This window comes from Xenopus laevis, chromosome 5S (assembly GCF_017654675.1).
Source record: "Xenopus laevis strain J_2021 chromosome 5S, Xenopus_laevis_v10.1, whole genome shotgun sequence".
Taxonomy (NCBI): domain Eukaryota; kingdom Metazoa; phylum Chordata; class Amphibia; order Anura; family Pipidae; genus Xenopus; species Xenopus laevis.
In genome coordinates, this window is record NC_054380.1 from 133,246,721 (window position 1) to 133,261,728 (window position 15,008).

At 41.1% G+C, this 15,008-nt stretch overlaps 1 protein-coding gene across 3 annotated transcripts in view; it reads right to left on the reverse strand.

Moving 5' to 3' along the window:
• Positions 1-10,353: 10,353 nt before the first annotated feature.
• The window catches only part of LOC108718268 (intersectin-2), a 94,527-nt gene continuing 89,872 nt past the window's right edge, over positions 10,354-15,008 (reverse strand). For all 3 annotated transcript variants that reach the window (XM_041565075.1, XM_018265982.2, XM_041565076.1), the window contains 3 exons: positions 14,668-14,764; positions 13,724-13,915; positions 10,354-10,779 (listed from right to left, as the gene is read on the reverse strand). In XM_041565075.1, the coding sequence (XP_041421009.1) occupies positions 10,778-10,779; positions 13,724-13,915; positions 14,668-14,764 (291 nt within the window). In that variant the 3' untranslated portion in view covers positions 10,354-10,777. The remainder of the gene's footprint in view (positions 10,780-13,723; positions 13,916-14,667; positions 14,765-15,008) is intronic.

The following is a 15,008-nucleotide window of genomic DNA, read 5'->3' on the forward strand; positions in this document are numbered from 1 at the left end:
GCAGAGTCCAAATGAAGCCGTGCAGCCATGCATCTAAATGAATTGCTAATTAGCCATGCAGGCTGTGGATTCCATAAGTGTTCAGTTCTAAAGGAGTGAGGTGGCAACCCTACACCTAACAATATACCCTGTGTGTGGGGGGGGGGGTATTGCTGCAACACTGCCTTTCCGCTTTCTGTGCTGTCTCACAACACTGGCGCAAAGCAAGGCAGGGAGGAGACTAAAGGTGCCCATACACTGAGAGATCTGCTCGTTTGGCGATGTCGCCAAACAAGCGGATCTCTCTCCGATATGCCTACCTTGAGGTGGGCAATATCGGGCTGATCCGATCGTGGGCCCTAGGGCCCCATGATCGGATCCTAACGCATGGGAAACGGGGGTCGGATCGCGGGACCGCATCAACGAACAGATGCGGCCGCGATCCGACGGGATTTTTCGTCCCATCTGATAGAGATCGGTGAAGCTCGTCGGGGGGCCCCATACACGGGCCAATAAGCTTTTATCGGCCCGTGTATAGCCACCTTTAAACTACAAACTTGTGAGATATAAATGGGTATTTTGTAAAAGGTCTTTCTTTCAAAAAGCATACGTGTATAATGATTGTTGCGTGTGCTGTACACGTACACTGTGCAAAAAGCAAGATATGCTTGAGAATTGATATTTTGTGGCTGCTACAATGCAGACCATACGCTGTTTCAGCTGTTGGCAGTTGCTACTGGCCGGCAATTTCATGTGATCCGACACCAGGCCCGGACTGGCAATCTGTGGGTTCTGGCAAATGCCAGAGGGGCTGCTGTAAGTTCCCATAGACAGTCACTATTGGGCTTGTGGGGTCTGTTAGGGCTTCGGTATGTCTGAATACCAGGGTCTCTTTAAAAATCCCAGTCCAGACATGTCTGACGCGATGATGTCACAGGCGCATGGAGCAGAAAGGGCAGTGCGGCTCCGGAATCACAGGACGTTTTGTATTGGCGGATACTTATTTTTGTGGAGGCGTTGACTTTAGTGATGTGCGGGCGGATCCGATACCGTGAGTTCCACGGGTTTACCCACAGGGAGGGCGGGTTAGGGTAGGGGAAATTGCGACTCGCACATCACTAGTTGACATTGCAGTAGAAAGGGAAGAGGGAAAACGGCTTCACTACCTCTTTGAAATAAAGTTGATCCACTTGTACTTTTAACTATTAAGACAATGGCAGGTTAAAAAGACATGTTTTACAGGAGTCAGAATTGCTATAAAGGAGAAGCAAAGGCTAAAAGTAAGTAAGCCTTATCAGAAAGGTCTATGTAAATACACCAGTAAACCCTCAAAGTAATGCTGCTCTGAGTCCTCTGAAACATCACATTTCTTTCCTTCTATTGTGTACTCATGGGCTTCTGTATCAGACTTCCTGTTTTCAGCATAAACCTCCAGGGCTAGGGCTTGAGCATGCTCAGTTTGTTTCTCTCTCCCCTCCCTGCTGCACAGCAAGATGAAGAGCAATACAGCATTCAAAAATGTAAGGGTGTGTCCAATTCTTTCAAGGGTACCTAGTGTACCTCCTCTTCTTTAAACAGACGCACAATTGCTGCAACATATCGAGGATTTGCCGTACTTTGAGTCATGATATTGATATTTTCCCAAAGGGAGTGTCCTTCAGAATGTAATTTAGGATTTGCCTGGTAAGTAAAGGGAATGGCAATCTTTCGTTACATACAAAAGCATAGAATGTAAGGGAAGAGAGAATAAGGACAATTATGGCTGAAGACTATTTTAGTTATTGCTTCGGAGGAAGAGGCGAGATGCCCCGAAACGCGTGATCCACGCTTCTGTATTTAGATGTCCTGGGAGTGTTTTATGATGGACTATTAAAGGAGAAGGAAAGGGGGTGCCAAAAGTTAAGCACTGCCAAGTGATTCTATATATTTACCCAACACCTCAGGCTGGTGCTCCTGTCAGCAGAAAACTGCACAGGCCCAGGGTTCTGCCAGTGAGCACCACGGAGCGATCCGCTGCCTTATTCTTCTTTCTTCAAATTTCCCGGGGCAAACGCATGCGCAGTAGAACAAAATAGACGACTTCTTCCTTAAAGGGTTAGTAAACCTTAAAAATAAAAAGTAAACCTTAAAAATAAAAGAATGTAAAATAGATGAGGGTGCTATTCTAAGCACTTTCGCAATGTACATTCATTATTTATTTATTTTTAATTCCAAGATATTCTGGCATCCCAGTCCAAAACACATCAGTTAATTGTGCTGCTCCAGCAGAATTCTGCACTGAAATCCATTTCTCAAAAGAGCAAACAGATTTTTTTATATTCAGTTTTGAAATCTGACATGGGGCTAGACATATTGTCAATTTCCCAGCTGCCCCAAGTCATGTGACTTGTGCCTGCACTTTAGGAGAGAAATGCTTTCTGGCAGGCTGCTGTTTTTCCTTCTCAATGTAACTGAATGTGTCTCAGTGGGACATGGGATTTTACTATTGAGTGTTGTTCTTAGATCTACCAGGCAGCTGTTATCTTGTGTTAGGGAGCTATTATCTGGTTACCTTCCCATTGGCACCGGCCCGGGGGGTTTCAGGTAAGTAGATACAATGACTTGGGGGATGCCGAACTTTTGGCAACCCCAAGTAAATACCGACTTTCCTTCTCCTTTAAAATGTGACATTCTATTTAATGCCTTTTCCTGTTGCTCCGTGTTTTTGACATTTCTATTTGGATATTGCCTGCGGGGGAGAGGTAACATGCGTAGCATGGAAATGAGCTCTTACTGAGGGGTATTGAGCTCCCTATATTTGGACTTTATACACTGAAGACTATTTTGGGCATGGAATTGCTGCAAGAGGTCAGCTGAGCACAATTATTTGCAGATTGTAAAAATGGCTCCTTGCCCATTATTGGTTGTTAAAGGAGAACTAAACCCTAAAAATGGCTAGAAATGCCATATTTTATAAACGGAACTTATTGAATCAGCCTCTCTAAAGTAGTAATGATCCAATCATTCAAAATTGTCACAAGAGCTTCCCATCTAGGACACCCATGTTCAGTGGGCTCTAAGCAGCAGTTGAGAAGCTGAGATTAGAGGACATTTCTAGCTACTTCTTTAGTTAGGAAGGGACACATTTCTAATACTGTGTCATTCCCAAGGACCTCATATACTAGGATGGATTTTATCTTTATGAAATGTCACTGGAGCAAAATCCTAGCCTGTCTTAAAGTGGACCTGTCACCTACACATAAAAAGCTGCATAATGAAAGTCCCTTGCAAATTAAATATGAAACCCCCAAAAATGTTTTCATTAAAACATCCCTACCTGTTATAAAGGGGTTTAAATATCTAAACTGTCAATCAAATATTACCTGCCCCGCCTCTATGCCCGTGGCATAGAGGAGGGGCAGACAATTACTTTCACTTTCCATTCAGCACTTCCTACATGTCACTGCTCTCCCCACATTCCCCCTTCCCTCCTCAGGCTCTATAATTGTGTAGGGCCCCCCATTCTGGTTCATACACATTGTGATACACAATTTCCCTTAATAACCGTGTCCACAAAATGGCTTGCTGTGATTGTATAATTCCAAGACAGAAGGAAATAAAATTTAAATAATGAATAAAGTGTTAGTAAAGTTTATTTTGCTCAACTAACATGATAGAAAAGAATTTGAAATTATTTCTTAGGGTGACAGGTCCCCTTTAATAAGGAGCTGATCTGCTGAACACTCCCATACAGAGAGAATCTAGGCACACTATAGGATATGGTACATAAGAAGAAAACTCACCTGCGATAAATCTTTTGTGCAGCCAACTCATTTTCCGGTGGGCCCAGGTGTCAGTAGTCCTTCTTGCTTCTCACCGTTTAGCCAATTTCATGGTGATTCCCTATTTCTTTATGGGGAAAATGCTTAATAATGGAAGAATATAGTAGATAGAAGAAGAATATAGTAAGTAGATATACAGTAAAAGACTAGAAGAATAAAGAGGTTGAGTGAGGAGAGGAGGAATAATAGCTTGGAAAGTGGGTCCATGGTCTAAGGTTTTCTGATGGGCCCCTGGAATCCCAGTCCAACACTGACTGGACCCCCCACAAATCTATTGGCCAGGTGTGAAAATCCTGTATTGGCGGATGGGTCTTAATTGGACATAATTCTTCACAAACAGAAAAAACCCGCAAGTGTGATCATCCACGAACGTTTATTAAACATGTTTGCATAGTTACATGTCAACATGTGGATTTCTCCCATAGAGCAGAATGCAAACCCCCCCCCCCCATGCCAAGAACGCTTTGTGTACATTAACGTATTCCCAAGAAAAAGGACACATTTGTACCCATATTGCAACATTCTATTTAAGGCAACAGAAGCATCACAAAGAGCTGAACACAAAGCACATATTGCAGCGGATCACAAGTCAGAATTCAGCTTTTTACATTCAAGTGAAGTATTTGGTTCTTGTGGTATAAAGATTGAACTGGAAATAGGCAGAATGATATGGTGTCTGTAGTAGAGAAATGTATGATTACATTACTGGGGGCCTTCGGGATATCTGCGGCGTGACCAAACTTGGGAACTGGATTAACACAGGCTTTGGAAACACCATATGTACAAGTAAGATGACTGGTTCTTTATGAAGGCTGGTTCTTTGTCCCTCATTCACCATAATTCTGCTGAGAACTGCTTTCACTCAACTCTTGAGAAGCCCTTACTCCACTCACTCACCCCGACCCCTCAAATAATACAATGTGGCTCCCAACCCCCAGCAGGAGGCACTGCTTGACCATTTCTTGACTGTCTATTGCCACACATTGCCATAGACTTGAAGGTCAGATACACCTTGTATAATGAACACAACAACAATTAAGTGTGTTAATTCCCTGTGGGGTTCCACCACTTCAAAAACCCCAAGGCCAGAGAACCTAAAATCCTTATAATCTAAAACAGATGAGATCAAAGCTGGAAATCCCAGTAATAGAATAATGTAACCCATGAACTATATAACAGTGCGTGCCTTGTAAAGCTTCTGAAATAACTGGTTGGTTCTAACCTTGAAACAACATTTATCCAGATCCAACAATAGAGAATGGAGGGCTGCACAAGCTCAAATCTACAGGCCCCATCATGTCCTAACCAGCTCTACCAGCACTAAATGCACTGCCTTATAATGGAATGTAGGTACATTATTACATTGGAACCCTAACAGAATTACTCATTTCCTACCAGCCATACTTACAATTGTTAGAAAGAGAGCCTTATACGCCATACACTGAATACAGGATGATAGAAAAGAATGAAAGTCTTCAGTGTGTCCTAGAAGTTAAGAACAATATTTTCTATCATTAGCCAGAACTCTAGTTCCTGTGTCAGAAAGTTTAGTTCTTAAATTTAGGCTGTGCTGCCTCATCGCTCGGAAGACCCAAATGGTGGCACTCCCTACATCAGATTGCTCACCCAAAGGAATTGCGGATAAGAATAGGCAAAGGCAGTTCATGTACTTCCACTGACAAGCCAAGTAAGTGCTACTAAAATACCCAAGATTGCAGGTTGGAACACTGAATTTAGGAGAGGTCTGTAAATGAATACTATAACTTGTTCCACATTACACAGTTGGAACTAATACGGGCAACCATCAGAGAGTTACCATCCCTTTCAGCTTGAGATCTCAAAAGCATTTTGTGCTGGATGTTGGAACATAATATATTTTCACACCTTAAATGGGAACAAATTGCTATGGGCTTCTCTATTATCTCTTTTACAGAACAAAAAAAGATTGGATATAATCAAGTAATATACAAGGAGAACTCTTATTGGTTCCAGAGCTTAATGAAGCCCCACATCCATCAGTGCAGCAGAAAAAGAAGACTATTCTATCATAAGTAAAGCAGAAGGCAATCCCACCACCAGTAGAGCAGAAGAAGGCAATCCCACCATCGGTAGAGCAGAAGAAGGCAATCCCACCATCGGTAGAGCATAATAAGACAATCCCACCATCGGTAGAGCAGAAGAAGGCAATCCTACCATCAGTACAGCAGAAGAAGGCAATCCCACCATCAGTAGAGCAGAAGAAGGCAATCCCACCATCAGTACAGCAGAAGAAGGCAATCCCACCATCAGTAGAGCAGAAGAAGGCAATCCCACCATCAGTAGAGCAGAAGAAGACTATCCCACCATCAGTAGAGCAGAAGAAGACTATCCCACCATCATTAGAGCAAAAGAAGGCAATCCCATCATCAGAGCAGAAGAAGGCTTTCTCACCATCAGTTGTATGTACAAAGTATCTTTTGCCATCAGTATAACAGAAGGCTCTTCCGCCATCAGTAGTACATAAGAAAACACTCTCACCATCAGTAGTACATTAAAAAAAGCCCTCCCACCATCAGTAGTATGTACGAGGACTCTTCCACCATCAGTAGAGCAGAAGATTGCTCTTCCACCATCAGTAGAGCAGAAGAAGGCTCTTCCACCAATCATCAGTAATGCATAAGGAGGCTCTTTTAGTAGCAGATAAGAACTCTCTCCCACCATCTGCAGCCCATAAAAAATTCTTCTAACATAAATTGTAAAAAGCAGCCCCTTAAAGAACCAGTAGCACTTGAAGTAATCCGTCAGACAATCATAGAACTTAAGGAGGCTATCATACAATCAGTAAAGCATAAGGACACCTTTACAAATTTAACATATGAATAACGAATAAGAAGGCTCTCAAACCACAAGGAGCTTCTCCTTCAATCCGTGGCACATTTTGAAGGCTTGATCACCATTAGTGGCCCATGTGAAAGTTCTCATATTGAGGCCCTCACACAGTCATCGAAATACAGAGGCACTGGCACCAGGGGGTCACACATGGATATGATTGCGATGAGGAAGAATGAGAGAGATCAGTGCATCTAATGCAATCATTTAGGAATCAGTGGCACCCAGGCTAGCTCTTGGTACAAAAGTAATTGTAAACAAAATGGCACCCATACCATCGAAGTGAAATCCACACAATTACACAGCTTATACAATACAATACGTAAAATACAAATCAAATTTGTATGATCAGTGGCAAATGAACAGGCACTACCATGAACGGACTGTAAACACATCGCCCATCAAGTCCACATAGGGAAGCCGACCAACCAATTAACTGCATGAGTCCAAATGCAGCTTTTAGCAAAGGCCTTGTCAAATGAAATTCTTTATAAAATATATTAAGTGCTATTGGTTTATGGTTAGCAAAGGGTGTCAAGGCCAAGGCTAAGAATGGCAAAGGCCAAGTTCTACCCTTGTCTGATTAATGTTCCTCATAGAGACTGAGAAATAGGGAAATTATAACTTCAGTATAAAGGACATTTATTCCATCTTTAATACTTGTCGTCAGAAAGATCATCCCCCTACATATTCCAGATGTTGCCTTTTTAAAATACCACACCCACACCTGTATAAATGCAGGATCTATTACACAGAATGGTTAATACTGGGCCTTTTCTGGATAATGGGTAATGTGGAGAACCAAGATGTAAGGATGTTAAAGTTCAATGAAGACAAATGCTCAGTAGGATTGAATTGCCAATCAAGGTTCTTTCTGGGTAACGGGTCCTGTCACTGAACTGAACCCTAAAAATGAATGTGGTTAAAAAAAAGCATATTTTATATAGTGAACTTATTGCACGAGGCTAAAGTTTGAGCTTGTCAATAGCAGCAATGATCCAGGACTTCAAACTTGTCACAGGGGGTCACCATCTTGGAAAGTGTCTGTGACACTCACATGCTCAGTGGGCTCTGATTGGCTGTTGAGAAGCTAAGCTTAGGGCTCGTCACTAATTATCCAGCAGAAAATGAGCTTCCCTGGCTGTAATATAAGCTGATGCTACAGGTTTGCTGATTATTCAATTCTGATGCTAATTGCACTGGTTTCTGTGCTGCCATGTAGTAATTATCTGTATTAATTACTAATCAGCCTTATATTGTGACATTTCTATTCTATGTGTACTGTATATTGTGAGTGGGCCCCTAAGCTCAGTAAGTGACAGCAGCACAGAGCATGTGCAGTGAATCAGCAGAAAAGAAGATGGGGAGCTACTGGGGCATCTTTGGAGACACAGATCTTTACTTCTAAAGGGCTGTGGTTGCCTTGGGCTGGTACAGAAGCACAAAACATCATGTACAACATTTCAAGCTACTTCTTTAGTTAGGCTTTAGCTCTTAGGCCCTTATACCAGATAGTCTAGTTTACATGGAGCTCCTGTAGGGGACTTTTTGTATGAGTGGCTGTTGGGGGTTGTAGTTCTACAGCGACCGAATAGCCGGCGGCTGGATATAGGAGACACATAAATAATGCTTCTCAAATAGGAATTAACACAATCAGGTCAGAATTTAAATATGATTATAAAACTATTTCCCCTTCTAAACACAACCCCTAGCTGAAAGTGCTTGTCACTTACTTAAACTTACTGTATATATATATTTATAAAATCACCTTTATTCTGAGATATAAAATGCCTATATCCATGGAAAGTGCACAGGGAATATCTTAGATATAATCAAAAATAAACCAAAATGGTCCAGTCCTTACCTTGCAGCAGACGTCTCTACATTCAGGATTAATAAGCCCCTACTGCTTAATGAAACAGGTATATATGAGTATATATAATATGAATACTGTCTGGCTAATAGCTAATTAACCACTATAGAGGGTATATCGACCCTATTTAGCTTTATTTCCCCTTGATTTCCCAGTAAAGCAGAAGGACATTGATTGAACGCTAGGACTGGTGGACAGTGATGATTCAGATTAAATTCTTATCCTTACACTTCAGATCAGAGCTTATCCTCCAGGGCAAAGCAGGGTTATCCATTCGGTGGTTACTGAACTAAATCTCCCAGCATGCTTGGCAGCTACTATCTGGTGTAGGATGCTGTAAATCCACAGACTGGATAAACGTTATACTATTATAGATCATTGGGTAAAGTGCATAAAAGGATAGATCCGGTTTGTTCAAATACAAGAAGGTAGTTATGGCATTTTGGAATCATTTTTTTTGGGGAATGAGGAAACCCCACCTAATAAAGCACATTATTACAATTACAAAGAGAGAGCTGCAATAGAACACTATAAAACACATACACCAATCACATCGATCCTATGTCTGCCCAGCTGTCGGCTGCATTGATGGCTGCCACTTATTCCCAGGCACATTGTGAATGGCCAATCAGAAGCCATGCTGCACTGGTAGCTAAGTAGCCATGCAGCATGTGTATAGTACAGGTATGGGACCTGTTATCCAGAATGCTCGGGACCTGGGGTTTTCCAGATAACGGATCTTTCCGTAGCTTGGATCTTCCTATCCTAAGTCTATTAAAAAATCAAATAAACATTAAATAAACCCAATAGAATAAGGATTAATTATATCTTAGTTAGGATCAAGTACAAGTTACAGTTTTATTATTACAGAGAAAAGGGAAATTATTATTAAATATTTGGATGATTTGGATAAAATAGAGTCTAAGGGAGACGGCCTTTCCGTAATTCAGAACTTACTGGATTCCGGATCCCATACCTGTATAAGCAACTGCCATTACAGGCATGAAGCGGCAACCTCTGCTCTGGGCATTGCAGCTTCTGGTGACTGATACACAGGGTGGTCCTGGATATGTTGCATTTGCTCGTATAAAAATGGTATTAACAGCAAAAAGGTTTAATTATAAAACATTCCAAACGACCCACCAATCCCCCTGCTGGCACCATTAAACATTCATTATTGCACACGTTGTGTTTATACCCTGTGCCTTGTCCCTCGGAAACAGGCTGAAACAATACAAAAAGTGATATATCTGTACAGAAGTGCATGTGATGCGCATAGTGGGTCTTTGTGTGCAGACTTGTACTGAGAGCTTTAAAGGGGAACTATCGCAAAAATAAAAAATATAATATAAGCTTCGTCATACTGAAATAATAAACTTTCTAAATACAATCCATTAAATATTCTGCATTGTTTCTGAAATAATCAAATTTATTTCAGCATCTGTTTCTCATCATTCTGTCTTCATGCAGGAGTTGGGTGTCAGATATTCATTGACAGTTAGATCCAATATATCTTATAGAGGGGCTCCTTTTGCCTAGAAGATGTATTAGAGCTCACTCTATTAAACTCACCAGACATCATGTCTCTCTACATGCAGGATTTGTGCAAAAGGCAGTTATTTTGTTAGATTTTGTTTGTACTGGAATCAGTTATTTGAGTGAGCTCTAATTCATCTGCTAGGAAAGGAGCCCCCCCTATAAGATATATTGGATCTAACTGTCAATGAATATCTGACACCCAACTGCTGCATGAAGAGTGAGGAAAAGTGAACATAAACTTGATTATTTCAGAAACAGTACAGAATTTTTAAATTGATTATATTTAGAAAACGTCTTATTTCAGTATGCTGAAGCTTATACTAAATTTTCATATTCAGGATAGTTACCCTTTAAAGGACCACTCACAGGTATGAGGAATGCCGCAATACACGGTGAGCCCCTCCCTTTTCAATGGGGTCCATGCTACAATTGCTTTGCTCAGTGATTGGTTAGAATGTGTAAGTGGCACGGCCCATATCAGGGAGCAAGCGGAAAGCAATGGAAGCCCCACAAAGAGCCACTATCCTTCCACATAGACAATGCAAGAGAAAGCAGAGGAGAATCGAATGTCAGAGGAGGTCCCGCCAGAGGGATAGGCTGCGGTCCGTTGATCATTCACATGAAGCCAAAGATGGGGTCGGCGATATGGTCAGGCTTGGATAGTGGGTCTCTGTAGTGCTTTCATACGGGAAGTGTGTCCTAAAAATAAAAGAGAAAACAGTTTAAGAACAGTAATGTTTAGCCTGGGGCTCTACAGACAACAGTAAATACATGAGCAGAACAAAGGGCAAGAATGTACTTACTTTTCAGTTAATGTAGACAAAGGGGATGAAAACATACGTTGCTTTAAAATTTTCTAAACTATACTGGAATGTAGTATTTGCTTTTTTTTTTTCATTAAAGGGATACTGTCATGGGATAAAAAAGTTTCTCAAAATCATCAGTTAATAGTGCTGCTCCAGCAGAATTCTGCACTGAAATCCATTTCTCAAAAGAGCAAACAGATTTTATATTTAATTTTTAAATAAATCTGACATGGGGATAGACATATTTTCTGTTTTCCAGCTGCCCCCAGTCATGTGACTTGTGCTCTGATAAACTTCACTCTTTACTGCAAGTTAGAGTCCTGCGCGGAACCAATTTGTTAGACCCGAATCCGACCCGCAACCCGAATAGCGACCTGCTGACCATCAAGAAACAGGAAGTGCTGCTGTAAACTGGAAGTGACATCATTAGAAGTATGTGTGATCAGAGAAAAAGGAGTAAAACTTGGTATTGAGAAGACACGCGACCCGACCCGCAAACCTGGAGAACAGCCGACCCGCGTCTATACCCGCTCCCGAAACTTCTACCTGCAAACCGCAGATTTTTGCAGGTAACCCACGGGTACCCGACCCGCTGCAGGACTCTACTGCAAGTTGGAGTGATATCAACCGCCTCCCCCAGCAGCCTAACAACAGAACAATGGGAAGGTAACCAGATAGCAGCTCCCTAACACAAGCTTACATCCCCTTTAAAGCATGTCTAAAGCTGGCCATACACGAGCCGATAAAAGCTGCCAACAGGCCGTGTCAGCAGCTTATTGGCCTGTGTATGGGGCACTTCGTCAGGCTCCCCGATCCATAGCTGGCCGAAAGTTGGGCAATCGGGCAGGGTTAAAAATTCCATTGGATCACGGTCGCATCTATTTGTTGATGGGGTCCCTCGATCCGCCCCCGCCCGTAAGAGTGACTGAAGTTTATCAGAGCACAAATCACATGACTGGGGGCAGCTGGGAAACTGACAATATGTCTAGCCCCATGTCAGATTTGAAAATTAAATATAAAAAAATCTGTTTGCTCTTTTGAGAAACCGATCGTTGGGCCCTAATACAGTTTACAATTTCCCTAAATTAAGGAGGAGGAGGTATTGTAGGTACTGACAATATTTTGCAGGGTAGCAGTAAAGAGAGGCTATTCACGAAAGCAAGGGAATCCTGAGTTGTCTGGACAGTCTCAACTTTAAGTTAAATATCACATGGGACTAATTGCCAAGAATTCCCTATAAATTGTGATTGTGAGTGTATGATGAGTTACTAACATGCAATAGAACAAGGAACACTGAGAGAAATACGAGGAAATGTGCAAAGGCCCCATGTCGTGGGCTTGTCTCCCATTTGTGCAAATCCACTCTACTCCATTACACCCAATAAACTCTGCCCCTCCCAGGCCACTAACCAATAAAATATAGACAATAAGTCACATCCAGTTAGTGGTATGTGTAACAGACACCCTGTACAACTTTGAGATCTCTTATCCAGACACCTGGGCTCTCCATAATGCCTTAAAGGGGTTGTTCACTTTTAAGTATAATATAGAGAGAGATATTCCGAGACAATTTGCAATTGGTTTTCATTTTTTACTACTTGTGGTTTTTGAGTTATTTAGCTTTTTATTCAGCAGCTCTCCAGTTTGCAGTTTCAGCAGTCTGGTTGCTAGGGTCCAAATTACCCTAGCAACCATGCATCGATTTGAATAAGAGGCTGGAATATGAATAGAAATACGAGTAATAAAAAGTAATAACAATAAATTTGTAGCCTTACAGAGCATTTGTTTTTAGATGGTGTCAGTGACCCGCATTTGAAAGTTGGAAAGAGTCAGATGAGAAAGGTAAATAATTAAAAAAAACAACAGAAAATAAATAATGAAGACTAATTGGAAAGTTGCTTAGAATTGGTTATTCTATAACATACTAAAAGTTAACGTGAAGGTGAATCATCCCTTGAAAGGACAAAGAAAGGCAAATTCACTAGGGGAAGGTGGTAGGGGTTTGCCATAGAATTATGCGACACTAGTTAAAGGGGAAGTTCACTTTTAAATAAACTTTTGCAGTGTTATAGCTGGACATATTCAATTTCAGTTCTACATTAGTCATTATTTATTGGTGTTTGCATTACTGGCATTCTTATTCTTCCCTTTTCTGGCCTGCAACTGAAAAATGCTACCTGGTTTTAGGGGTCACTGACCCCAGTGGAATTCTGTAGTCCCCCTAAAAGTTATGAACTACAACACCCAGAATTCTGTGCTAGTCTAGAAATACTTGGGTCTGTAGCTCAGTATCTGTTTCTCTTCATGCAGCAGTTGGGTGTCAGATATTCATTGACAGTTAGATCCAATATATCTTATAGGGGGGCTCCTTTTGCCTAGAAGATGTATTAGAGCTCACTCTATTAAACTCACCAGACATCATGTCTCTCTACATGCAGAATTTGTGCAAAAGGCAGTTATTTCATCATCTATCTATAGTCCAGTCTAAATTTTCTCCCATTTCCTTTAATGATATATGCTCTAAAAATAATGCCAAACACGCAGTAAGCAGTATTACATTACACCATATAATATGTACATGTTTTACATGGATTACACATTACATAACAATAATTACAAATGGTCTCTCTCTTTGGTCACCATATAAACTATACGCCTCCTACGCTCAAAGGGTTTGAAAACAGTGAGGTGGCTGTTCTCATGATCATTACAGGCATGTCCTTCAGCTCTAGTTAAACTACAACTCTCAGCATCCACCGGCTGTAGTTTACCAGCAGCTGGAGGGTTCCAAGTTGCCCTTTGATCACATTTACAGTCCCGGTGGAATTATAACTCACACTGCTGGCTGGGATCACTCTCCTTGGTCATTTTGACGTAGTTGGAGGGAAAGAGGCCAGTCACGCCGTTGATTTCGCCTTGCCACCAATCGGCATCATCTTTATTTAGCACGTAGATAAGTTGCCCTTTGCTGAAGCGAAGCTCGTCTTCATTGTTGCCGATGTAGTCGTACATGGCTATCACCTGGCACACTGAGTAAGAAAGAAAAGTCAGTGTACAGAGAGGGAATATGACAAGAATAGTGGCTATTGGCCACTCTACTGGACAGCCATTCCGTAATTCTGAGCTTTCTGTATACCGGGTTTCCGGATAAGGGATCCTATACCTGTATGGTAGTTCTTTTCTGTGTATTTTCTTTACTTTTACAAATCAAAAGTGTTTGTGTATTTCATGCGTGGGCCCCAGACAATTTTTCTTTTTCCAATATGGCCCAGAGAAGCCAAAAGGTTGGAAATCCCTGCCTTAATGTCTTGGAATAAAAATAAATAACCAATGAATGTAAATGACAAAAGTTCTTAGAATAGCCCTCTCATCAGTTTTACATTCACTGTTTTTAAGGTTTACTTATCCTTTAATAAATCATGTTAGTATTTTGAGCGATTTCTAAGATATTAGCAGTTTAGATATTAAAATATTAAAGCTTATATTTAGATTTGGGTTCAGCCGCTCTCTTTCTACTGTGTCACTGACAGTATGATAAACTATGAGGAGAGGGGATACATTTTTTACTGTGACAGAGTAGCTCTGAAAGAAAACAGCAATCCTGGGAGTGGCAGTCTAAAACTGCGAATATTACTAAAAATAGAAAATAAATGTAAATTGCAAAGGTAGTCAGAGAAGCATTCTAAATTGACATTGATTTTCTATTTCACTTTCGATGCCCTCTAATAATGGGTATTGGGTCATTAGAGCACACATTGGTGATGTCTCATTCATAACATACCTGGAATGAAGGCGGGTGCAGCTTTTTCATTATTTGGTCCAAGTAATTTAACATGCGATGCTGGGAACCAGCCCTTTTGCCTTTTCTTGCCTCTCGCCTGTAAAAGAGAAGAGAACATTATAAGGGACCGCATAACATGTGACCTGTGAATTAATGGGGAACCATTGTGAAAATAAAAATTTAATATAAGCTTCAGCATACCGAGATAAGAAACTTTCTAAATACAATCAATTAAATATTCTTTATTGTTTCTGAAATAATCAAGTTTATATTCACTATTTCTCTCTCAGCATCTGTTTCTCTTCATTCTGTCTTCATGCAGCAGTTGGGTGTCAGATAAT